The sequence below is a fragment of the Vigna unguiculata genome, chromosome 7 (assembly GCF_004118075.2).
Source record: "Vigna unguiculata cultivar IT97K-499-35 chromosome 7, ASM411807v1, whole genome shotgun sequence".
NCBI lineage: Eukaryota > Viridiplantae > Streptophyta > Magnoliopsida > Fabales > Fabaceae > Vigna > Vigna unguiculata.
In genome coordinates this window covers 34,979,814-35,005,176 of record NC_040285.1, presented here as the reverse complement: position 1 = coordinate 35,005,176, position 25,363 = coordinate 34,979,814, and the positions used below count along the sequence as shown (strand labels likewise).

At 30.7% G+C, this 25,363-nt stretch overlaps 4 protein-coding genes across 6 annotated transcripts; all 4 read right to left on the bottom strand.

Moving 5' to 3' along the window:
- Positions 1 to 1,651, bottom strand: LOC114190487. The gene is made up of 3 exons (XM_028079393.1): positions 1,273 to 1,651; positions 922 to 1,010; positions 1 to 237 (listed from the first exon to the last, which is right to left on the bottom strand). The coding sequence occupies exons 1-3, from the start codon at positions 1,496 to 1,498 to the stop codon at positions 151 to 153; spliced, it is 402 nt and encodes a 133-aa protein (XP_027935194.1). The 5' UTR covers positions 1,499 to 1,651; the 3' UTR covers positions 1 to 150.
- Positions 1,652 to 3,748: 2,097 nt separating this feature from the next.
- On the bottom strand, positions 3,749 to 4,686 carry LOC114191707 (3-hexulose-6-phosphate isomerase). The gene has a single exon (XM_028081060.1). The coding sequence runs from the start codon at positions 4,600 to 4,602 to the stop codon at positions 3,982 to 3,984; it is 621 nt and encodes a 206-aa protein (XP_027936861.1). The 5' UTR covers positions 4,603 to 4,686; the 3' UTR covers positions 3,749 to 3,981.
- An 80-nt stretch (positions 4,687 to 4,766) lies between these two features.
- Positions 4,767 to 8,434, bottom strand: LOC114191708 (protein phosphatase inhibitor 2-like). Of its 3 annotated transcripts, none has more exons than XM_028081063.1 (5): positions 8,373 to 8,434; positions 6,754 to 6,828; positions 6,545 to 6,657; positions 5,866 to 6,048; positions 4,767 to 5,304 (listed from the first exon to the last, which is right to left on the bottom strand). In XM_028081063.1, the coding sequence occupies exons 2-5, from the start codon at positions 6,756 to 6,758 to the stop codon at positions 5,129 to 5,131; spliced, it is 477 nt and encodes a 158-aa protein (XP_027936864.1). In that variant the 5' UTR covers positions 6,759 to 6,828; positions 8,373 to 8,434; the 3' UTR covers positions 4,767 to 5,128. The 3 variants fall into 3 exon arrangements, with proteins under 3 accessions (XP_027936864.1, XP_027936862.1, XP_027936863.1); XM_028081061.1 differs by having other exon boundaries at positions 8,365 to 8,428; XM_028081062.1 differs by having other exon boundaries at positions 8,142 to 8,373.
- Positions 8,435 to 18,752: 10,318 nt separating this feature from the next.
- On the bottom strand, positions 18,753 to 21,026 carry LOC114191860 (membrane steroid-binding protein 1-like). Its single transcript, XM_028081299.1, has 2 exons — positions 20,632 to 21,026; positions 18,753 to 19,384 (listed from the first exon to the last, which is right to left on the bottom strand). Exons 1-2 carry the CDS (start codon positions 20,937 to 20,939, stop codon positions 19,021 to 19,023), a joined length of 672 nt encoding a protein of 223 aa, XP_027937100.1. The 5' UTR covers positions 20,940 to 21,026; the 3' UTR covers positions 18,753 to 19,020.
- Between the last annotated feature and the right edge of the window lie 4,337 nt (positions 21,027 to 25,363).

Sequence of the window (25,363 nt, the reverse complement as noted above, 5' to 3'; positions counted from 1 at the left end):
ATCACAATAATATCTTTTTAAGATAACCGTAGAAACAAAAATACAAGTTAAAACAAGACAAAAATTAGAAAGCAGAGTGAGTGAAAAAAATTATAATATAAAGAAAAAAAAAACATCCAAGAATCTTTGTATTCTGGAAGATTACCAAGCCTAAACATTATTTCTTGGTTTTTCATCGTCCCCTCCTGCAACGACGGGACCACCACTTTCTCTTCCAGTTTCTAGTTCTTCTACGGCCTGTGGGGGACATAAACAAAATCACTCCTTCTCGTAAACAACACTGTAGGTTTATTACCAAATTTATGCACCTTTATAATTTGGAGTCATTGAATAAGAATATCACAAAAAAATACATGTCAACGCAATTTGTTGACATTAATCTATAATGTAAAAAAAAATGATATGAAATGATGTAGCAGTACACTTTGAGCTCCTACTTTAAATTTAAAGCTGTCTGGTTAAAATGAAGAAATGAGCTGTCTGGTTATTATGGAAGGACACGATTTCAGTACTGCAGGGTTTGTATTAATTTTGGGCGTACCAAAATACAGAAAAGCATGTCAAATAGGGCAAAAAGAAACGTTTTTTATTCATGGAATAAATATTCTTTCCCAAACACGCAAGGAATTGAAAAGACAAAACGACCCCCTTCACATGGAAAACACATGGAAAAGAAAAGAATCGGTTAAATGTTATATTTTGAAATTATATTTAAGATTAAAATAATTTTATCCAAATTTTTAATATAAAAATTTTCCTTGAATTTGTTTAGTGGGGGTCAAATATAGTATAAATGAAAACAACAAGAAGCGACGAACGAAGGGTGAGAAGAATGAAAAGGTGAGTTAAGGCCCCCACATCATAAGAATGGAGGAAAAGGGGAAGAAAGACATGCAAGGGGTTGGTTATTCACAAACTCACCTGCTTCACCAATGAAGTGTGTAGGTGAGAGTGGGAATGGGACGATCTCCTCTTGGATCTTCTGCCCCTGGGAGTAGGACCCATTGAATCTGTCACAAGAAAGATCATCGACAATAATTTATTTATTTATTAATTAAACCCAGATAGGGTTGATGAGGAATATAAAAAGGGAAAGAAAGAAAGGCACGCAAGAAAGGGGAGAGGAATAAAGAAAAATGAAATTCTACTTTGTGTACAAATATCTAGGGTATATTCCATATCACCATCTTCCTTCTCTTTATTTGAATTTATTGAGTTACGTGTTGTTTGTTGGGTTAAAGAGCAAAAGGAAATGAAGTGCATGGGGGAAACCTGGGGGTGCAGAAGCATGTTTCTTGGGCCTGCGATTGGGCTTGGAATCCAAGGTGGATTCGGAGGTGTCGGGGAGGTAGCGGTCGAGGCGGAGAGGAGGGTGGGAGGAAAGGACGGCGTAGTGGTGGAGCATTGTGCGGACGAAGGAGGCTTCCATGCTGTTCAGGAAGTGAAGGTGCTTCTCGTCCGTCCAAACCGACGTCGTTTGGGTCTGCGTCGATTCCATTCTCTTGCGTTTCCCTGGGTGGTGGATGAAGACTGAACAGAAGAGAAAATAAGAGAAAAATAAGAGAGGGTTGGGTTGGGTGAAGAGAAGAGAAAGAAAGAAAGAAAGAGGAAGAGAGGAATGGGATGGGGAATATTGATAGCTGGCCACCTCTTTTCTTTATTTAACTACCAAAAAATATCTTCATTATCATACTTTCTTAAACTACTAACTAATACTCTACCCATCAATGCCCTTCTACAAAAGTTAAACACTAAAATATGGAAGAAATTCAATTATATATCAATTTTATATTTTATTCAGATCTATTTTTAAATAAAATTCTATCCAGTCCACTCCCAATTAAACTCATTTTCATCGATAAAGCAAAAAATTTATAAATTTAAACACCCTACGTATTTATGTATAATAAGCATCTTAGTTTTACACTAATATTAATAAACTGGTATACCTCTTAGCAATTTTTTGTTGTCGCTAAACTGGTTAGCAATGCCTAAAACTATCTTTAATAGTGTATTTGAATTTATAGAATTTTTTTATTTGCGGATCTAAAGGTAAAGAAAAATGAAGAATTTCATACCTTGAACATAAAATAATGAGAAAATTATGTTGATAATTTCTTTACTGTCATACAAATATTTAAAAGGTAGGTTACAATCAATTACACGATTCCATATAATCAATATGATTATGTAAATACTAGTGTAAACACAGGCGCTATCGCGCCTGTGTGTACGCATTTTTTGAATTATATTAATAATTGATGATATTGTAATGTTATTAATTTAATAAACAAAATAACAAAATAAAAGTATATTTATAAAAAATAAAATAAAATGTACGGAGAAAATAAGAGAAAAATAACTGTTGATGAATAGTAAGAGAAAAAAAGAAAAAGGAGATAAGTAAATAATTTTATAAAAACTTGTAAAAGTAACCGTTAATTTTTAAAAATTTAATAAATAATTAAATTATAAAGGGTAAAGTTGGAATTATGAAATGTGGACACAAAAGAGGGAATCCCCTTTATATATAGTTATAGATATATAATAATTAAAATACTTATAAATATGAAATTTCTTTAAATAAAGTTTTATGACATTTGTTATTTTAATTACAAAATTATTTTACATTATATTATCTTCGAAATATTATTTAATGAATTATTTTCTAAAAATATTCATATATCATTAAATTAATTTTTGATACATGAACTTATTTAAAAATTAAATTAATTTCAATTTTAATATAAAATTTCATTTTTTTTATCCACGTTTTCTCAATTCAAAGAGTCTTAGCTTTCCCTCTCTTTTCTCTTTTATTTCTTTTTTACTTTTTCCTTGACCGTACGTATACATAACTACCACAAATAGAGTTTCTCTAAACAAGTGACTGAATTACAGGTTTCCTGTATTAATCTTCTGTACGCAAAGAAAATATAAGACAAAACATGGTTTCATGTGTTTTTATATGAAATCAACTTCTTTTTTTGTTTTCTTATGCATTTTTTTTAAATTTGTTATCCAAATAAAACATTTTCAATTTCTTTAAACAGTTTAGTTAATATCATATAAAATATTTCCAAAATAGCAGTTATTATTTAAATTAATTATTAGATTGAGATGCTTACTAATTTCTTTTTATAATTAGTTATTTAAAAATGAATTACGTTAATTATATAATAATAAAATATATTTTTATCCCTAATAAATTTTTATTATTAAATTAAATATTTAACATTATAATATTTTCTTAATATGTTTAATTATTATCACTATGAATTAAGATTAATAGCGTGGTAGTCACACTATTCATCGTGTTAATACGAATCGATCATAATAGTCATGTGTAAATTTCTTGATGAGTTAGATTTTAATTTCTTATACTTTTATGAAATTGTCCTCTGCTCTTATCTTTTGACTGGGTAATCATTATTTATTATTTTGTGACAGACTAACCTCGTTAATCAAACCAGTTTTCATTGATAAAAGATTAATAAAAGGACAATGATTAGGCCACAAAAACAATATTTCACTACTTTAAACACCCCCAACAAAATTTATATTGTTTACCACGCGACAGTTAGTGATTTGGTAAAACAATTCATGAGAATTAATTATCAATTATTCATTTTAAATAAATTTGGAATAATAGATCATTGTTTTTTAAAAGTTTTTCAACCCAGTACAAGGTTAAATAATTGAAATAAATGTCTAAAATAAACAAGGCTGACTTTTTAGGCATAGGTGATTTAATCATTAAGAAAGTAACACTTTATTTTTCATAGTTTATTTCTTGAAGAATTCATCAATATGACGTGTATCTGACTTGTAATCAAACAAAACACAATCACACTATGAGATAATTAATTAAAATAAACACAATTTATCCTTGATGAATCGTCCAGTGTTTAAACAGTAATATCTCCGTACAGTTTTTCGTATTGCAACACACATGGCATGATCGAGCGGCTGATATAACTGTCATTCAAGATTAGTGTGGCGTGATCGAACGGCTTCAGGGCTCTCACCCAAGGCCTCACCCAACTTGTAAACAACCATTTCAAACAGAACAAACAGCGCCCCTTCGTACACACTTCCCATTGGAAGCAACGGTCGAGATTTCGTATCCACTGCAACGTCCGCATCATCGGCCATGGTCTGCGCTGCCACGTAAGCCACAACGTCAGCGTGTTTCACGCACGACCCGGTCTCCGGTTGGGCCGTAAGGAGCAGCACCCTTCCGCCGTGGGAGCGCGCCACCGCGCAGAGGGCGTCGACGGTGGAGAAACCTCCGGGCCCGGCGGAGGCGATGAGGAGGTCGGCAGCGGCGATGGGGGGAGTGGTCATGTCGAAGATGAAGTGGGCCGAGAGGCCCAGGTGGAAGAGGCGCATGCAGAGAGCCTTGAGCATGAGGCCCTCGCGGCCCACCCCGTAAAGGAAAACGCGACCATTTTGAGAGGCAACGGAGGCGAGCTCCGTGACCAAAAGGTCCAGTGGGGGCGGGTGTGGATGCGTGGGCTTTGAGAATACGGAGGCTATTTGGGTGCAGATTTCTGTGGCCATTGAAGCCTCTTGGGAGATAGAACCAGAATTAGAAGCCATCACTCTTCTTCACTCTCATTGGACTTATGCCCTTTTTATATGGGTGTGATTTTGTTTGAGTGTGTGAATAATCATCCACACACTCTATCCAAATCCGAGGGCCAGAAATAAATTGAAAATGCTTTATTCTACCATTATCCTTTTTGAGTTAAAAAAAAAAGTCATCTGAGGTATTGCAGAGTTAAAATTCGTTAATAAAAACAATACAATTTGATCCGTCTAAGCATGCAACCTTAGCTGCTTACATCAATGCAATCACCCCTCGCATGTTATTTGGAGTGTTATAATCAGGAAGTTTAGTGCTAGCCAAAAGGGAATCTAATTTGGCATATTACAAGAGAGTCTAAAACCTAAATGGAGCATGCAAGATCGGATGAACATACCGGGTGAAAAAAGAAAAGATATTTTACACACAAAAGACACAATAATACAGCTAATCCCCATCATACACAAAGGCTAATGAAAGGTTTTTATTTGCTGGAGGCATTGGTGAAAGATACATTGTCTCCCTCGATGTCGGCCTCCTTCAGGTACAATTCGTTGAAGAAGTTGAGTTATTTTTCCCCTCCCCCTTGGTAAGCTCAGCGCCGTTATCCTCGTCACTTGCATCATCTAGGATAGAAGCATTCTGTTGCAGCTCTTTGACTTTGAGGAATTCATCATAGTGGGCCTTTCTGTGTTCCTTAAAACTCAAACCTTTATCTGTTTAACAATAAAATAGACTAGGTCAGATTAGATTAGCTAATCTACCAATACAAAAAAACATTCTCCCGCCTTTTGGTCCCAGGGTGCAGCATGAAAAAACTGCCCAGAGTTCTCGGTGAGGACCAAAGATATATCATGATCTGTTCGAAGTCCTGACTTACACATACAGAATCAACTTGTTTAGTATTTACTAAACTCATTGTACTGCACAGGCCTTTCCTGTAGCTGTGTTACAAAAATTTAAATGAATTACCCCTTTTAACACTGGAATCTCAGATTAAATATCATGTCAAAATTAAAAAGGTTAACTTCTCTCCAGCTTTTCTTTCCATGTCATCACAAAGCTTATTTCACAAGGTAAGGTCGGTCAGCTACATGAATTATACAACACCACCAGCTTGGTTAAGAACCAAAGTTCGAGGGATGTTGTTTATTTCTCTCAAAAAATATAAATTATGGGTATTTAAACTTGATCACTGACACAAATTTCTCATGAAAAAGCGCGAGATCTGCAGTAATGATCAATGTTATAAACACCATATGACTATCTATCATTACCTTCCTCGTCTTCAGTTTCAGTTTCTTGTACCTCATCCTCGGATGATGTCCAGCCATCAGATTGTGTAGTTCCTGTTCTGCTAGAAGAGAGCGCATTATTGAAAGCATTTCCTTCAGAATTGGCAGAGTGATTTTGATCTTCAATACATTCGTCAAAGACTCCTCGAACAGGGGATGGAGAACCTAAAAGATTATTCATATGAAAGGTAGCCCCACATAAAGTGACTTAAAATATAGAGTACAAACAAGGATCTTCAGCAAACTCCATAGCAGAATTGCATTAAACCCTTAGTGTTAACATTTAAAAAACCAAATCAAGTGGAAGACAAACTAAAGATAAGAATTTAATACTCACTTACCAGAAAGACAAAAAGCAATAGAGTTCAGTTAAAAATAATAAAGTATCTCTTATTTCCTGCTAATATTATTTCTATGAGAAATGCTAGCAACACATTTTCTGAAACAATTCTTTGTTACTGGTAGAAAAATGTTGTAAATCACAACATTTTGAGTCACACTTCTTGTTTAATGGTCTTCATTTATGATTTCGAACTTTGTAAGAAATTTTAACTGTAAGTAGGAGTGTGTTGCTAGCACTCTATTTCTATAGAAAGCCCCTCCATACATACTTATTTTGATATGTGCAGTAAAGTTACAAGATGAAATATTCTTTACATACTTTCATCATCAAGCGTAGGATGATACGGAGTCTTAGGTTCAGTAATTTTTTGCCTCACGGGTTTATTTGCTTCAATTTCTCCAATATTAGCCTCATTCCATCTTACATGTCCCCTGCAAAATGTGACAACAAAGGGAAGACACGTAATATTAATTTTCTATTCCAAAATCAAATAAGCACAAAAAAACAAACCAGACTGCTAGTATTACTTCATTTTGGCAGATGGAAGAGCCCTTCGAACATCAAAGGTATGAAAAAACTATCCTCAGGCGTGGCTTGGTTAACTGGTCAAAGAAACAAGTTTATGTGGTAAGTCCTTGAGCTTTCCAAAAAAAAAAAAAGAAAGAAACAATCAGGAACGATTAAGGAAAGAGAGCCACATCTTTGACGAAACAACATTCAAAACAAGTAAAATAATGCCATTACAGTTATAAGTATACACATCAATTGAGTATTTGATAAAGAAGCAAATGCAACACACAAAAACCAAGCATTCCAATAAAAAATAACAGAACCATATCAACTAATAATTATAGAATTTCTGTTGGGTGCACATATACAAACATGGACAATCACTTCAATATAAGCCAGCAAAAATGCCTGTGAAGAGACACCAGACAAAGTTCATCAAATACATTATAAATAAGAAAAAAGAACAAAGGAAATTAAACTAACAAATTATTTCACAGGAAGAATTAGTAAATAATGCAACCATGTCTTCAACAAATAAGGTTATCTTTGCAGCCATATTAATTAAAAAATGTAATCAGTTTGAATTGATTGAAAAGGATGAAAGCAACTTAAGTTTTCAATTCCATTCAATCACCTCCCTCCGCCCCTAAACTTTGGGACAAAGGATGGAATAGGATGAAACCAACTTATTATTCCCTAATACCCTCCTAATGAAAAGGAGACATTTAGAGTTCACTTGTTAAAAAAGTTGAATGGAAACTCAATCTAACACTCTTGTTTCCCTCAATCTGGTTCCTAAGAAGGAAGTGCAAACTGATGCCTTTTAGACTTTGAAACCGTAATGTGTACACAATGTTAACCAGTTGAGGGTAATGTTATTTCCTTCCATCTCATCATCGGTTTTCACTCCATTCATCCATCATTAGGTATACACATTTGCATGAACATAAAACTCACCACACGATTCTGAAACTCCAAATTAAATTACCATCAATTTGTGGTATATTGCAACTACAAAAAGAATATCCAAAACTTTGATCTCGGACAAAGTTTTTCATATCTGTGGTACAAAGTCGATAATCTTTCAAAAGTAACAGATTCAACCAGCACAAATGGAAGACATTAGGCATCATATTCCATGGTTATGAAAAAGAAAAGAGACAAAGGGACGGCTATCAGAAAGAAAGGGCAACTTCTTTACACGATTAGAAATGAAAAAAAAAATAAAAAAAAACTAAATCGAACATTAGAATTAGGGTCCAATCTGGGAGAAGAATGAACAACTATAGCCGTTGAGGCATGAAACAATGCAATTTCCATTTACTAAATCCAAAGGCATGATTGTAGAGAACTTCATAAACAAACAGAAAAGATAAGATTTCATTGTAGAGAGTATTTTATTCACCAGCAATGAGCGCATTTGATAGTTGACTGAGTCCTCATTGAGGAGAAAGGGAGGTATACATAGATCAAATGAAAAAATGAAGATCCATGGCGATAAGAAAACCTTTGATAAATTTGACAGTGAAATTGAGAGAGCCAAAGAAAAAACAATGTTCCGTGTTTCTCGCTACCGGAATTGAAAATCTAAGATGGAAGTGAAAAAAGCATGAGAGAGAGAGAGAGACCTGTGTACCTTGAAATGGATTGCGGTGTTTGGCCTCAGGGATAAGTTACAAACGCTAATTAAAGAATAAGACTGTTTTACAAAATAAAATAATAAAAATAGACTCCTTTTTCTTGTGTTTATCCGCCCAATAAAAAACCAGTTTAGAAAAAATAATAAAAAAATGTGAAAAACATTCACTGTGGGTTATTTTTATAAGTGAAAAGAAATATAATTTGACATTTGAGATATATATATATATATATATATATATATATATATATATATATATATATATGAGAGTTATCATAGTTTTTATATTAGTATGTCTCTTCATTTTTCACTTTTTTACGATAATAAAAAAATTTATTATTATAAATTATATTAAATAAATTTCGAAGTTTTATTATAAAATATTTTTTATTTATTAGGTAGTTTATAATTAAAAAATAGTTAAGTTAAAAAAGGTCAAATGAGAAAAAGTTTAAATTTAAAGAAACGGTTGAATAAAATCGATAATATTCTGGTGTTGAGTGGTCACATGATATGGCTGAACGTTAGTTTTTGTGAGATAAATGACGCTGAGCGTTAGTTTTTGTGAGATAAATGACGTTGAACGTTAGTTTTTGTGAGATAAATGACACTGAGCGCTACCCTGATTTGCATGTTTTTTTTTGTTTGACTATTTTTGTGATTGATGTGAAGCATATTTTACAGCTTCATTATTATAAATTGAATTGAATATAACGTGGGTATAATGGTATTGAAAGAATTACAATGAAAACTTCTATATGGTATATGGATTCAATTTAGAGGTATCCTACTCAAATAATTATTCATACTCAAGTAGAATATAATAGGTTGTGTGATTAAAGTCGTAGCAGGGTCCTAGTTAATAGACTTGTTTTGTCCTAGGCACGAAGGAGATTTATCTTATGTGTGATTGGTCGATAATCCCTTAAGGCCAAGTTTTGCAGAGTTGGGGGTGCACACCACCTCTGATGTCAAGTGCATGTATCCGGATAATTAAGTTTCGTGTCAACTGATTTGTGTGCATATATCCCTATATATACTATACTTGTGGTTGTGTGCATTTGACGTTATTTAATTATTTCTAGAGTTTTCCCTTTTAACAATAGCTTTACCCTTTTGTGTGTTTTGTATTGTCTATCGTTTGTTTGTCTCTTTGTTTTGCGATGATCACATATTCGATGGGAGCACATGAAATTACAGGTTTAAAGACAACTCTAGAAGATGAGGAGAGTAGTAAAAGGTCCGAAAAGCTTTAATTTGGGTTAGTTTTTGTATAGAGCTTATTGATTTAGTTTAAGTGTATAAATGTTATATTTTATAATTTTACCTTTTTGTAAAAATGCATTAATATACTTTATACATTAGATTGCCTATTTTGGATACTATAATAAAGTGTTCTATTTTATTAATTTTAAACTACTAAAATTTTATGTTACAATCGTGTTTAACCGAATAGTCTTCAAAATGAACTGATCTGATTGTCCACCTGTGATTAAGTCTTGAATCAAAGAGCGGAAAGTCCACCATTCTTGTTACTTAAGTTAGTAAACAACTTTTGAGTAAACATTTGTGAATAAAAATAATATATTTATAACTTTATATATATATATATATATATATATATATATATATATATATATATTAACATATAAATATTATCAACTATTTATGTTTTTATCATAATCGTATATCTATCACATAAATATTATTTTTTATTTATTTAAGGGTGGTTAAAATGTTAACATATCTCATATTTTGATCCTTAACTATTTGAGTCTATTTGGACTTACATACACAATTAATTATAGCAATGAGTGGGATAAATGCATCAATAGTTTATTTGTCATGTTATTAAACTATTAAGGCTGTTTAAAATAAATAAAAAAATAAACGCCAAATTCAATTGAATTAAATACATTAATTTAATTTTTTATTAACAAGTTATTCAATTCATAATAAATTTTAAACACGATAATAAATTAAGTAAAAACTAGTTTCCACAATGAAATTTTGTCAAAATACTTAGAAATCTAGCTTCCATATTATATTGCAACATTATGTTATCGAAAACCTGTAAAGTAGTTAACTTTAATACATTATGAAAACTAACTTCCATATAATTTAAAGTTACGAAAATCAGTTTCTGTGTATATCCTTGTTAAAAAACAACTACAAAAAATTAACGGGAGATGCAAAGAGTAATATCAAATTAATAGGCCGTCGATACTTTATTCCGGCCTTTTTCAGCCCATTAGCTATTGCCCAACAATCACTTTGAGACGTTGCACTTGGGAATTTCGTTCTGCACCCATGTTTTCTTGGTGCATCCTATATCATTTCGGAACTATAATTACAGCAGGGTATAATTGGATTTTTAAATAATATAGAGTGAAGGAAGAAAATATAGGGTGTAGGAAGCAATTCTCGTTGCACTTTCAATTGAGCTTTTTCATTTGCGGAATCACTCACAACTGAAGTTTGTCTTTCACCGAGAAAACAAAATACCTCTGCCACTTTTTATACATATTTTCATAATGTCATGTTAACTTTAGTCAATAAATTTTTGATAATTTTATGAAACTTTAAAAACTAATCGTTTTTAGAATCATTCTAATACAATTTACCTGTTGTATCATTCTCAAAGAAACGAAAAGTAAATTTATTTACAGTTATTTTTTATCTACATATACAAAGTATAATTCGTTACGAAGAATTTTATTGCATTTATATAATAAATTTATTGAATTTTATAATCACTTAAAAGGTTATTTGTAGCAATTTTTTTTATTGAAGAATATAAAAGCTCTACAGTGAGTATGAATAAACATGAAACTACTTTCGAATGTCATTATTGGAGTGGCTGCCAATGGCTTATAAAAGGTTAGTATTGGTGATACTTTCTAAGAACCATGTGCATTACAATTAAAAAAGTACAACCAGTTATTAGAGAATTAATTACGAAAAATGGGACATGATTTAAATATATAAAAGATTATGAAAATATTTTTAACTTCAAATCTTATAGTAAAACTTATTTTTTCTTATATGTTACTTAATTTTATTATTTTTATTTAATATGAAATTTTTAATTCACATTTAGATTTCTAAATACATTTTCAACAGGAAAAGGTGTTTAGCAATTACTAATTTCTGGACTTCTCAAGTAGTGGAGAAACACAAGAGAAAATCTATTTGGAATTAAAATTAAGATGTGAAATGAAGCATCCAACATAGCATATATAAATAAAATCACATAAAGCACTGTGCTCTAAGTATAACAAGACCAAGAAAGAATTCATAACTTTAATATGATTACAAGATATAGTAAATACATGCATATTCAACCAGACAGATAAAAAACACAAATTTTATATAGTTACCTATCTACAAGACTATAATCACTCAAGAACTTGCACATACTCTGAAAAAAGCCCTAGCAGCAACGAAACTCTTGATGAACACTAACTCTTGTTTTATTTATATATGCATGCCATCTAGAACCATGTATACATGATCAATTATGAAGAGGGTTTGGTCCACTAGGAACTAGCCTATGAGAAACTGCATGAATTTGCTTGAACTTACTCTTCCTTGAATTCAAAGAAGAAAGAATGGCAGAATAACTCTGAATAAACATGGATGAAATCTTCTTTTCTGATGATCTGTTTTCCAAATTTACATGGTTGTCTAAACGAGAGATTGAACATGAATCTTGCACCGATAGGAGCAAGATAATGAGAATCAGAAAAGGGGTTGAGATTTTTGAAACTCTCATGACTGTGATAAAGATTTGGAGCTGGAAATTGAAAGAAGAAATATAGTTTGTATGAATACGTTGGAAGAGTGGAATATGACTTAACCGTGTAGACAATATGAAAATTAGAAGGTTTATTGAGAAAAACAAAGCAAAATTAATATATAATAAATATTCTTAGACAATATTTGAGGAGCTAAAATCTGAGACTCCCTAATGCCAAATGTCAAAACTTGACTTTTCAGAAAGCGATGAGTGGCTGCCAAGTTGTGAATTCTTGAGTGTGAAAATTGTTTTGAAAATGGACGTCACTGATTTCATTAACATGTTTTCAAACCTTAGCTTGTCGTGCTACTAGATTCATGTAAGCAGAGGTTTAAAATTTGATTGTCGTATGTAGATGTTTTATTTTGTAGCGGATGGTATACAAATTCCAATACGATAAGAAAGGAAGGAACAATGATGCGTCATATAAGTATCGTTTTAATGATATTTTTTTGTATTTTAATAAACCTAACACGACTAAAGAGGATCACCTGGCATGCAGGCTGCTTTGTTAAATAAACACGATATTGACATTATTGTTGTTAATTTAAGAAAAAACAAGCACAATTCTTGACAAATTTTGCGAATTATTGCATAATATTCTATTTGCCAATTTTACATTGACCAAAACTATAATCTAGGTTCGATGTCTTGATCCAGTACAACACTTTAAAAGGTAATTTACTTGAGAAGGGTATGTACTTTGAAGTAAAGGAGAAGCATATAAAATGTGTTGCTGAAAATGGTTCTCTTTTTGGGTGAAAACTGAGAGTATTTTGAGGCAAGAATCGCTTGATTGAAGTAGGGATAATTTTTATTTTATTTTATTTTGTTTTGTTTCCGTGTTATTGGAATAAATATCTATTAGATAAAAGTTAGTAAATTACCTTTTTCCTGACTATTATTTTCCATTTATAAAAACTTAATTTGTTTGTATTGCCCTAGGTTATATGTTTCGTGTGAGATAAGGAATGGAGAAGAACCTTGTCCCCTTGACTTTAAATACGAAGAGATTCCAATAGGGCTGCTAAAGCCAGAGAATAATGAGTTCGAATAACATATAAGAATCAATTTTGTCCAATAAAATTTATCATAATACGAAAAAAAATCGTTTTGTTTTAAAATTGATTAATATTCTTGTATGGAACTGAGTTACCTCAAGAGTCTTCAATCCTTTGTCTCTTATTTGCATGACTTCCTTTGAATTGCTACTTAGCCTACTTAGCAACGTTTCTTGAGAGTCGGTACTTGTAGGCATTCAACGCTCAAGTAAGTACTACTTCTAGTTTAGGTGTGAGTAAGAGATGAATCCAAAGATAAATCACTTATCTTGGACATTGAACCTAGGGGTGGCAAAACGGGTCAGCCCGACCTGTTTTGGCCCAGCTCGTCTATGGCCTGCCAAAAATGGGCTGGGTCGGGCTGGCACGCCACCAATAAACGGACTGGATATTGTAACCCGTCTCGTCTTAGGGCAGGCTGGCGGGCCCGCAGGCTGGCCTGTCTTTTTTTTTTTTAATTTTTTTAACTTTTTATAAATTTTTGTTTATAAATCTATTTTATATATATAAATTTATTTATACAATATAAAAAAGTATTATTTTTTAATTATTTTTAATTTTAAACATAACAAAATAAAAAATAAATAAAAAAGCAAGTTGACGGACCAAGGTGGGTTGGCCCGTTTTGACCCGCTGAACTGACGGGCTAGGCAAGCCAGGTTGAAAATTTCAACCCGGCCCGCGCTTTTTTTTACGGGCTGGCGGGCCGATCCGGCGGGCCTTGCCCATTTTAATATCCCTAATTGAACCCCTTCTTTATATTATCTGAGTATAATCATGACTTCATTATCTTTGTAACCGTTTTTATTCTATTTGTAAATACCAATAAAACCCCATGAATGCCTTATCATAACCTTACCTGTTGTTATATTCCCTTATACTGCCCATGAATACTAATAAAACCATTTTGAACAATGAATTTAATTTATTTATTCTTGACTTATTTATATTTTAAGTTCATGTTAAATTTAAAAATTTAAACTTTTTAATTAAGTTATTATAATAATTTTTTATGAACAGTTGAGTATTAATAAATTTAAATTTTTAAATTAAATTTCCGTTATTAACTTTTTTATTAAATTAGTGATATAGCGTGATTGACATGATTACTATATTGTCATGTCACATTATATAATTGTCGTCACACATGTAGTTTTATTATTTTAGAATTTTATAAATTATAGTTCTTCAAATAAAAGATATAAATGTTACCTTTCTAGAAGGTTTTTATAAAATATATATATATATATATATATATAAAAAGTAAAAAACTTTGCTGTCTCATTATTGTTCACCTCTAATATTTGCATGATTATAACTGGCAAAACATATGATGATAGTAGGTAAATACCACATTATAATTGAAAATAAAGGGCTAGTGAAAAATTTAATATACTAAGCATAATATCATTATCATAAATCTCAAATCAATAATTCTCACCGAGAATCAAATTTTTAGCACACAACATAGTCAACCCTTTTAACTCAACCCACACGGCTCACTCACATCATAGACATTTAACTGAACTTTCGGAAGACTCGTGTATTGAATAAACTCAGAGACCTTACACATATCATGACCCACTCTTGCCTCTCAAGATCTATAATTATAGATTTATATTAAAACTAAAGTCCACCTCGAGAATGACCAAGTTTAATTTCTAATATTTGTGAGATAGGATTATTTTTCACATCACACAATATATACTAAAATCTATCTTTTCTTCGTGAGTCTGATATGAGAAGAGTCAGGATATTATCAAAATATAATCACTTCTCAAAACATCTAACATCATCTCAATTTAATACTCACTCCGTATGAGTCACTACGAGCAAATACTAGGAGCAAATTTCTCAAAAATTTGCCCAACACACTCACTTTCACCCAACAGCCAAGATCACTTTTCTGTTTGGATTTTAAATAAAATACTTTTGCTTAATGGTTCTTTCTTCACACTCAGCGGCCCAACCTCTAAAAGCCAAATTCACTTGGGTCGCCCATCAAGAGAATGACCCGTCCAACGAGAAGAAAGTCAATAACTCTTTAGAATGAAAATTCTCACTCGTGCTCGACAAGTTTGATGTGTATCAGACTAATCCATTAGGTCTGTCTAAGTCATTTTACTTTTTTTTATTAAAATATGTCTAATTTAGTTCAAAATATTCTCGAACATTACAAAAATGACCAATTTGACACATCATACTCATTTATATCATAGAGTCAAACCAAAAAAAAATATTGATCCACAAAGAGAGTTCCGTATTTCATCCCTTTATCACAATATTATCATCATCATCATCACAAATTCCATTTAGTAGTATTTGTATTTTTTACTAACTTATTTTACTTGAAATAAGATAGAAACTCAATATATGATAAAACAAGTTGAGAAGATCATTGCTTTCAATTGATTCCCTGAGATTGTTGATAATAACTTTACTAAAGTAAGCGAAAAAAATTATACAATGAATGAAAACTTACTCTGTTTCACTAAAACTACACTGAATTCCGTTTTTTTAATAAAATTCATGTAAGGACAAAGATGCTTAACCTGAATTTATTTAAAAAATTTACTCTATTTATTATTCTAATGAGGCCAAAACAAGGTTTAACTACTCATCTATTTTCCAATATTGTTTTGCCCATGCTAGTCTGAATTAGTAACAACTGCAATATTTTACATTTTGAGGCCTAATCGTGTATGATGTTAATAAAATTTTATTTGTCCTTAAAAAAAAGAAAAAAGGTGATCTTATATAGACTAAAGAAACTGACAACATCCGTGGACTGGATAGAGTAGGTGTAGAGCTGTTGAAGATCTAATTCTATATTATTCAAGAAATTTATGTCCATAACCTAAACAAATAAGAGAGGAGTTTCCAAATTCACGCAATCAACATTGAAAATAATTCCTATAATATAAATATATTCGATGGATAAGTACTTATAATATAAAATAATATAGGTGGTCATTTAATAAAAATATATTTATATAACTTTTTAAATAGAAATAGCAGAAACAAATAACTATCTAAATCATTTAAAATTAATACACATGATTATTAATTATATCAAATAATTAAAACAGTGATGAAGTCCATAAAATTTAGCATTTATAAATATTACCTGATATGTTGAATATTGAATATTTAACTTTAATTTTATTGAAATATGCTCCGTATCAAAATATAACTCAATATTTATTTTTTACCTCATCAAATAAAACTCATTTTATCTTTATTTTTATACTTTTATAAGTCAATTATCTTTTTTATTTTATTGGGATGACAAGTAGTCGAAACGGAATAGATATCGCTATTACTTGTATTCACTTTCTACGATTTTAATATTAATTAATTATTTTTATAAAACAATTATAACAAATGAAATATTCAATATCACAATAAATGTAATCTTGATTTTTTAATATTAAATATTTATAAAATAATTATAATTGTATAGATTTATTCCCATTTCCATATTCCATAAAAAAATTGAATATTATCCATATTCATATCATATACTATCAATACGAAAAATTTCCCCTCAAAATGAGTACAAGTTCAAACAATGGTCACTAGTTTATCTCTTATCTGTTTTGTTTCTAACTTTATTTCAATATTTTTTTTAAACTAACCAAATAGTTATAAACTTGCATCATGATGTAAATTATTTAATATAAAACTAAATATAACTTGTACCCTTAGTTAAAATATAACTTATTTGTTCAAAAATATTTATTTAGCATAAATAATTTAAAATGTAAAACAATTTACGTAAACACACTTAATGTCCTTAATTTTCATTTTTCTTTTATTTTAATTTATTTATTAGAGATATTAAAAATTTTAAAAATATTTATACAATTAAATATAATTTTAATTTTATATATTTATAAAAAATAAAAATAATTACAAAATTTGAAAAAAAAATGAAAGGAGGACAACTCACAAATTTTAGCTTGTTTTATTTAGAGATGTCAAAATAGGTCAGGCCTGTCGGGCCGGCCCGCCAGTCCGCCGAGAAAAGGATGGGCCAGGTTGGAATTTTCAGCCTGCCAATCCGCTATAACTCGGCTGCCTAACCTGCCGGTTTAGCGGGTCAAAACGGGCCAGCCCGCCCTGGCCCGTCAACCCATTTTTTTTTATGTTTAAAATTAAAAATAATTAAAAAGTAATAATCCTTTTGTATTATATAAATATATATATATATATATATATATATAATAGATTTATAAAAAAATTAAAAAAAAGTTAGAAAAAGTATAATAAAAAAGAGACGAACCAGCCCGCCAACCCGCCTTAAGACGGGACAGTTACATTATCCAGCTTGTTTATTGGTGGCGCGTCAGCCCAACCCAACCCATTTTTGGGAGGCCATAGGCGAACCAGACCAAAATGGACCGGACTGACTCGTTTTGTCACCCCTAATTTTATTACGGATGGTCAATCAGGTCCGTATCATTTTTAAGATGGACAATAATACTTTAACCCACTTTTAACCTACTACTTCAATCATCATTAGATCATCACATCACATCACTAAAAAAATAAAAAAAGATAATCTAATTGTGATTGAACTAATGGGTTAAAAGTGGGTCAAAAAAAGTGGGTTAAAATATCATTTTCCTTTTAAGATACCAATGCAAAATGGACCAAATTGGATTAGTCCGATCCATTCCGTCACCTCTAAAAACAACAACATTCCACTTTCAATTACTTGCCTTAAATCCCTTAAAACAGATGTGGGATCAAAACTTTCGATCAAAGCTGATCCTTCATTTCTTCGTGGTACAGAGCAACCCGTACTAAATACGCTTATTTTGGACCACGCTTTATGTTTAAATGTTGTGAAAAAAATCACACCAACCACAAAAATTTAAAAAACATTTAATTTTAAAAAGAGAGAGAACACGAAAAGATTTGAAGTGAAAAATCAGTTTGATGTTTGTTCATATCAGCAGTTTCTTTTTATCGAAAGAATGTTAATCGTTATTAGTTTTTTTGGTTAACCTGACATTATGTATTTTGAAGTTTGAGATTCCTTCCTCTTCCACCCACACAAATATAAAAGAGGAAAAAAAAATAAACAAAATTTAATTGATGAGAAATGACTCATCTAGAAGTTCAAAATGAAACTTTATTTTCTCTTAACCTGACTTTGCATACCTTTCCCTCTGGCCCATCTCATTAGCACCCCAGCACCATTTTCTTCGCTGACATGTATAACCCCACAAAACCCTGTCCAATTTCTTTGCTGCTTTATTTTATTTTACTTTAATTTCATTAGACTTCTGCTTAGTACTTCTACTCAATCTAATTTCTTTGTTGGTATTTCCAATAAAAATCCCTTCTCCCAAGATTTAGGTACCAAAGCAATAAATACATTCAATTGAGAGATATCGGGCATTCAAAAACAGAAAGCACCAACTTTTATCGGATGAATTTCAGTACTCAGAAATTTCCAAGAAAAAAAATGTTTCTGCATCATACATAAACTAGTTATACCATACAATGTGAAAGACTAATTATGCTTTATTTATTTTTGTCACAAAAATATTATTCAATAAAACTTACCAGTCTAATATAACACGTACACACTATTAAATTTAAAAAATCTACCCACAGTTGATTATTATAAAACCGAATATTCAAATAAAGAAATAAAGGGACAATCAGAGGATATTTATCTTCTAAAAAGCTGGCCTTACATTTACTCGGTCTTTACGCTGCATATTTTTGTCTCTCTCCATTTCGACACGGGCATTGTGGGACAACTCAAGCATCACTCTTCTTTTCCTGCATCAATGTTTGAAGGGGTTTCTTCACTTTTAACAGCACCAGTTTCTGATTTGCCATCTTCATTGGGCTTGACGGCAGGAGCAGTATCAATATCACGGGAAGTTGTTTCTGATGGTTCTGCGGTGGACTCTGATTCAGTTGCAGGAACATCACTTTTAACAGTTCCAACCTTTACATACTTGCTCATGAACTTATATTCCCAGTCTTGTAAAGCATCAAGCTCAAATGGGCCAGGGCCAGAAATATCCCCAGTCAGATCTTTCTCTTCAAAAGACATCTTTGCTAGAGCCCTGCTAGCATCCTTTCCAGCAAATAGAGCATAAGGTCCACCAGGTCCATAAAACATTCTGGAAGGACACAATTCCATGTGATAAAAACAGTGCTGTTAAGACCCAACTAAAATATATTAAGGAACAAAAAAAACATCACCGGTATTATACAATTATACTCTTGACAGATAGAAAATGAACTATGTTGTCAAGCGAAATCATGTACCACTTCAGTTTGTTGAATTTTTCCATAAAAAGCATATGCTATCTTAAAGGAGGGAACGTTTGGCTGAGCTAAAGTAGCAAGGAGCAGACCAAACAGAAAACATTACAGCAGAAACAAACAAGGCTTGCAGTGATAAAAGTTAATTGAAAATGCAATGAAGAAAACATATTTCACATCAGTATAAAAAAAGGGGGCCAAGTTCCAGGAGAGATAAGTTAGGTAGCAAAGACGATGATTTTGATTGAATCTCCATGCGTCTCAAACGAAAATGGCTGATGATACAGAACTCTGGCTCCTCAATGACGCATCCAAGTCCATCTCAAACAAAGTTAAGCCCAATAAAAATAAAGATCAAAATGAGCATTACATTATTCCCAAATTGAGATGGGTCAAGGTATACACAAACATGTAGTGAGCTTAATAAGTAAACACTGAAAGTTTCACCTTCGACCCACTCAACAAAGCAACTACCAGTAAAAGTTAATGTCGACGGAGATGACAGAAATTTAGCTTTAAAAACCCAACAAGACCTTCCACAAAACAAAAGTTTCTATAAATCCCCCCTTCCGATTTTCTACTTAAACCATGTACTTTGCATGTTTGTTCTGTGGTTAGAAAATCAATTCCCAAACTTTTCAACGAACAACATACTCAAAAAACACACTTTAGACAGGCATTGTAATCAGGTACAGCTCAAAACTAGCTCTACTCAACTTTAAAACAAACTGGTCCTCAATAATATACGAGGAACAGGTTATCTTCTCATCACATGTCACATTAACAACAGAAATAGCCACGTACAGAAAGCAAAATCCTGACCTTTACAAAAGCAAAAAGAACCCCCAAACTCACAAAATTGAAATACACAAAAGGGCAGCAGAAAATGCATAACTCAAAAAATGTTAAAGAGAGAGAAGTAATGCATGATACCAAAAACATGAAGTGAACAAGGTTAATCCAAAAAAAACCTAACTTGGAAGGCATTCACTATGAACACAAAATAAATAAAATACCCAAAATAAGCACAGAACATCAAAATGAAACAAAACAGCACCGAACAAATTAAGAAGAAATGGGTGGGTTTTGTGTAGCCAATAACCTGCTCTGGGAGACATCGTAGATCTGTCCCTTGATGGCCATAAGCAAGGGTTTACTCTGATCAGTGCCGTCGTAGGCTTTGAGCTCCTCAGCCGTGATCTCACCGAGCTGGACCGGCGGCCGCAGAGGCGGCATCTCCTCCTCCTCGACGTGGCGGGGCCGGGGGCGCTCCGGTGGAGCCCCAAAGACACCCAAAACGACGTAGTAAACGGCCAGAATTAAAGCAAGCACAGTGAAAAAGGTGGAAGGAGTTAGGCCAGTGTAGACCACTATGGCCTCCTTCAAGGTCTCCCAGAGTTGCACAGACATTGTCAGAGAGAGAAAAAAAGAGACTCTGAAGAGGCTACCAAGAGAAGGAAGATATGATTTTGTTTGGTTTGGTTTGATAATAGTAATATATAGCAATGAAGAATAAACCGAATATATTGAGGTTTGAGGGTTTGGTCATGATTTCTTGTCCTATCTTCTCACCTAACCACCTTCCTTTTGCCCAATTGCTAAATTACAGTTTTCCTTTTGTAGCTTTTCCATTAAATTTCTTTAACTTGCTTATTTCTCATTTTAAGAAAATCAATCCATACTTTTTTTACCTTTAAAAAAATTTAATTAATCACTTCTTTCATCAATTTATAATTATTCTTAATAATAACTTCACTGTAACATCACTTCAAAATTGTTGCAAAATACTAAGTGCGAACAATTTTTTTCTAGTCACATATCTAAAATAAAGTAGTTGTTTTTAACCACTGTTATAATAATATTTTCAATAATTTTATTCTTTTTATGATGAATGAGTTTTAGCTTTTAGACTTTAAATTTTGGTTTTTAATATGCAATCACTTTGATTCATTGCTCACTTTTCTTCAGCATATTAGAATTTTGTTTACAAACAATGTTATAGTTTTTTTGGCTGGAATTGTCTCTCACACTTTCTGCTAGATTTTTAATCGAAACATCTTAGATTTACGACAAATAGTTGTGTAAAGAAAAATACTGAACAGGTCTTGCTAAAGGGTATTATAAAAAAATGGATTATAACTTGTTTCATATATATATATATATATATATATATATATATATATATATATATATATATATATATATATATATATATATATATATATATATATATATATATATATATATATATATGAATGAAATGTGAGGTCATCATAAATTTAAACGAATTAAATTTTATTTAATATGATTTGACAGGTGTCTTAACAAATTATTTGATTTTCAAATATCAAGACACGTAAGATAATAAAAGAATTATATGTCATTTTATTAAATATGTAAATAGAATAAGGGTAGGATAAGCGAGTGGTTGATTAAAATAATTAATTTACATTAAATTATATAAAAGTTTATAATTAATTTTGATATTAAATAAATTTTAATGTTAATAATTATTAATATAAAAATATTGATGAGTGTTATACAATTATTATTTATAATATAATTGATGCACAAAATAATGTTAAAAATAATTAAATAATAAAATGATTTTAATATAATTTTATCTTTAAAATATTTGAAAAAGAAATTGAATATCATCAAGTTTAATATTTCTTCACTATTAATTTGTTCAATAAAATTTAATGATTAATTTTCTTATTCATGTCTCAGTTTAACATTTATTTTATTTTTAATTATACAATAAAATCATAATATTTTGGATTTAATAGGAAGAAAAAATACAATAGAAATATTTTCACGTACCATTATAAGTGATATAATCTTAATCATCTCTAACAGTAAAATAAATTAAAAGGAACATAGTAAATAATGATAATATGTGATAGACAAAAAATTTGATATTATTAAATATAAAATTAATTTGTTAAAATAAAATTATTTAGTAACTTTTATATTATTTAATATGATATTGTATTAGTTATTTTTATTATAAAAATAAAATTATATCAAAATTTAAATAAAAACAAATTATAATTTTACATTAAAGTATACAAATTAAAATATATTTAATTTTATATTTTATTATAAAATCATAAATAAGTAGTAATTTTTAATATTTTTTAATTAAATTATCGTACAAGTAACATTTTTATTTTCTTTAACAAATTTTAATATAAAATAAAATGGCAGTATTAGAAAAGTAATATAGTAATTGAGTTACAAATTCTTCATAGTAAAATATGAAATAAAGTTTTTCTTAAAAAAACTTTTCCATTTTATTAATTTCTTAAGAAAAAAATATATTGTGAGTTTATAATTAATATAATAACAATGTTGATCCTTTAGGTGAATTTAGAATGGGGACGAAGCCTACAAGGAAGGGAAGGATCGAACCCAAAGAGTTGCAAGTTGGAAGTGGTTGTATGTTAATTTTTTTTGCATGTGACATTATTATTGGACAACAATAGGTCTAACCCATCACATCACACTATTATAGAGTATGTGCATATTTGTTTTCAGTCCTCACGTGTTCTATGTGTTTTAACCACTATTTTGTCTTGCAAAATATATTAATTAATTTTAAATATAATTATTTAAAGTTTGCATCATAAATTGAAAATACAAAAAGGAAAGTAATCTAATCAGTGCTTAGTTTATTCTTTTAAATATTTTTAAAAATAAATTTATATAATGTAACATTTTAACAAAATGTTAAAGTAAAGAATAGTTAATGTTATTATGTAGTGGTCCGGAGTTGTCAAAATGGGTTGGAACCCAGCTCACCACGGGCTCGAGTCAGGTTGGGTTGAAATTTTTTTACAAATTTTAATACGGGTTGATTTTTGACCCGGCTCATTTAGAACTCGGCTCATCCGGGTTGAACCCGTGGTGAGCCGGGTTGGCTCACCAACCCGCAGATAAAAGGGTCATATAAGTGTTTTTTGATTAAGTTGAACTTTACATTTTGGTATGTTAGGTTGTTTTTTTAGCCAACACATAAATAATTTGTATTTTTTTTATTTTGGTTTGTATTTGGATTGTATTAAAGTTTATTTAGATTTTAATTAGAATTATAATTTAGTTTTGACTGAAAAATAAATAAAAAAAATTGTGTTTTTTTTAATTAAGTGAACCCATGAGCCAACTCGTTTAACCCGCCAACCCGTAATGGGTCGGGCCGGGTTCGAATTTTGTTGACTCGCTAAAAGGTGAGCCGGGTTGGGTTGACTCACTAAATCATCAACCCGTGGTGGGTTGAGCCGTGTCGAATCGGGTTACCCGTTTTGACAGCTCTAAGTGTCCCATGTAAAAAAATATTGTCGAAGAAAACATCATAATTAAAAACAACGAGAAAGAGGTTACAAGATTAACCATTACAGTTATCCAACGATTTAATTATACAGATGTTTATAATTGATGATTGTCGTTACAAAAAAAAAAAAAGACATAAAAGACAAATAATAAAACAGAAGCACATGGAGAAGGGTAATCTAGTGAAAATAAAATGAGCAAATAATAATCAAGCTACTTTAAACACTATCAACATGTATTACCGGACATAGAAGACACACTAACTCAATTATTTGGACACATGTAATGAAATTGGATTTATGGGAAACTTGCATTTGTGGATCTACTACTCTACATTGTAGAGCAAATGGGCCTACCACACACAAGATTAATTCATGATAATCTGAGGTCATTATTATGCCTTAAACTAAGACCTCATACTACTCTCACCACATATTATTATACTCTGTGTGAGTCTAAATGATCATTAGAGTGTCAATATGTAATCTTACTTGAATCCATAAAATATCACATCATTCATGCATAGTTTCATACATCATGCTTTTAAAATTAACTTAGTTAATCACAAGTTAAAAATAAAGAATTAAAACTCTACACTATTATTGTCTTAGCTAGAGATTATCACTTAAGCGACAACGACTGTCACTTTAGCTAAAGATTATCATTTAAGCGACTGAAGTTCTTGCTTGAGCTAAAGAATTTTACTTGAGCTAAAATTAAACAGAAACAAAAAGAGTTTGAATGACTCTTTCACCTAAGTTAGAGATTCTCACTTAAGCTACAAGGACACTCACTTAAGTTAAAGATTGTCGCTAAAGTTTGAACACAGAGCAAAGTGACTTTTTGACTATTTTCACTTAAGCTAAATTTTCCTTGCTTGAGCGACTGATATTAAATTATCAACTTACACGGATGAAAAAACTATTCGGGTGAATTTGAAGAGGACTTTGCCACGAACCCAAAAGTAACTTCTAATTTAAGAAGAGATGAATATCATAAGAGAAAGAGAAAGAACAAAATTAAGTTGAGTGAGAAATGTACTAAGGTGATAGAAAAGAAAAGATAAGCATTATAAGAAAAAGAGAACTGAGATTGTGGTATTTATTTTTAAAGAGAAATGAGTTTTACATATTAAGTAAAAAATAATAATTTTATTAATTTCATGCTATAACTAAATGTATGTATTATTATTCACATCATTAGTATTAACAAGTTTTATGAGAAGGTTTAAAATACCAACACATTTATTTAGGAAATCAATTACACATTTAACTTTATTAATACTATTAAAGAATAAATATTACAAAAATTATTTTTGGTTTTCATTTCGTTAAGTGTTAAACTCTCATGCAATACAAATTTATAGGATAAACACATTATTTTTCTTTTCAACACGCAAAATTGAAATTGATTTTTATTCAAAATTTTGATTTTGTCTCATCAACTAACTATAGAAAACAATGGATTTAATTTTTCATTTGTTAAATTTTTTCTAACATGAC

What these genes read in the sequence shown, in the direction of transcription:
- LOC114190487 (XM_028079393.1), bottom strand. Translation starts at nt 1,498, where the DNA reads ATGGAATCGACGCAGACCCAAACGACGTCGGTTTGGACGGACGAGAAG. An exon ending in ACATGCTTCTGCACCCCCAG is followed by an intron (nt 1,011 to 1,272) that starts GTTTCCCCCATG and finishes TTCTTGTGACAG; the next exon opens with ATTCAATGGGTCCTACTCCC. An exon ending in ACACTTCATTGGTGAAGCAG is followed by an intron (nt 238 to 921) that starts GTGAGTTTGTGA and finishes TGTCCCCCACAG; the next exon opens with GCCGTAGAAGAACTAGAAAC.
- LOC114191707 (XM_028081060.1), bottom strand. Translation starts at nt 4,602, where the DNA reads ATGGCTTCTAATTCTGGTTCTATCTCCCAAGAGGCTTCAATGGCCACA.
- LOC114191708 (XM_028081063.1), bottom strand. An exon ending in TCCTACGCTTGATGATGAAA is followed by an intron (nt 6,049 to 6,544) that starts GTATGTAAAGAA and finishes ATAATCTTTTAG; the next exon opens with GTTCTCCATCCCCTGTTCGA. An exon ending in TGAAACTGAAGACGAGGAAG is followed by an intron (nt 5,305 to 5,865) that starts GTAATGATAGAT and finishes ATTGTTAAACAG; the next exon opens with ATAAAGGTTTGAGTTTTAAG.
- LOC114191860 (XM_028081299.1), bottom strand. Translation starts at nt 20,939, where the DNA reads ATGTCTGTGCAACTCTGGGAGACCTTGAAGGAGGCCATAGTGGTCTAC. An exon ending in TACGATGTCTCCCAGAGCAG is followed by an intron (nt 19,385 to 20,631) that starts GTTATTGGCTAC and finishes GTGTCCTTCCAG; the next exon opens with AATGTTTTATGGACCTGGTG.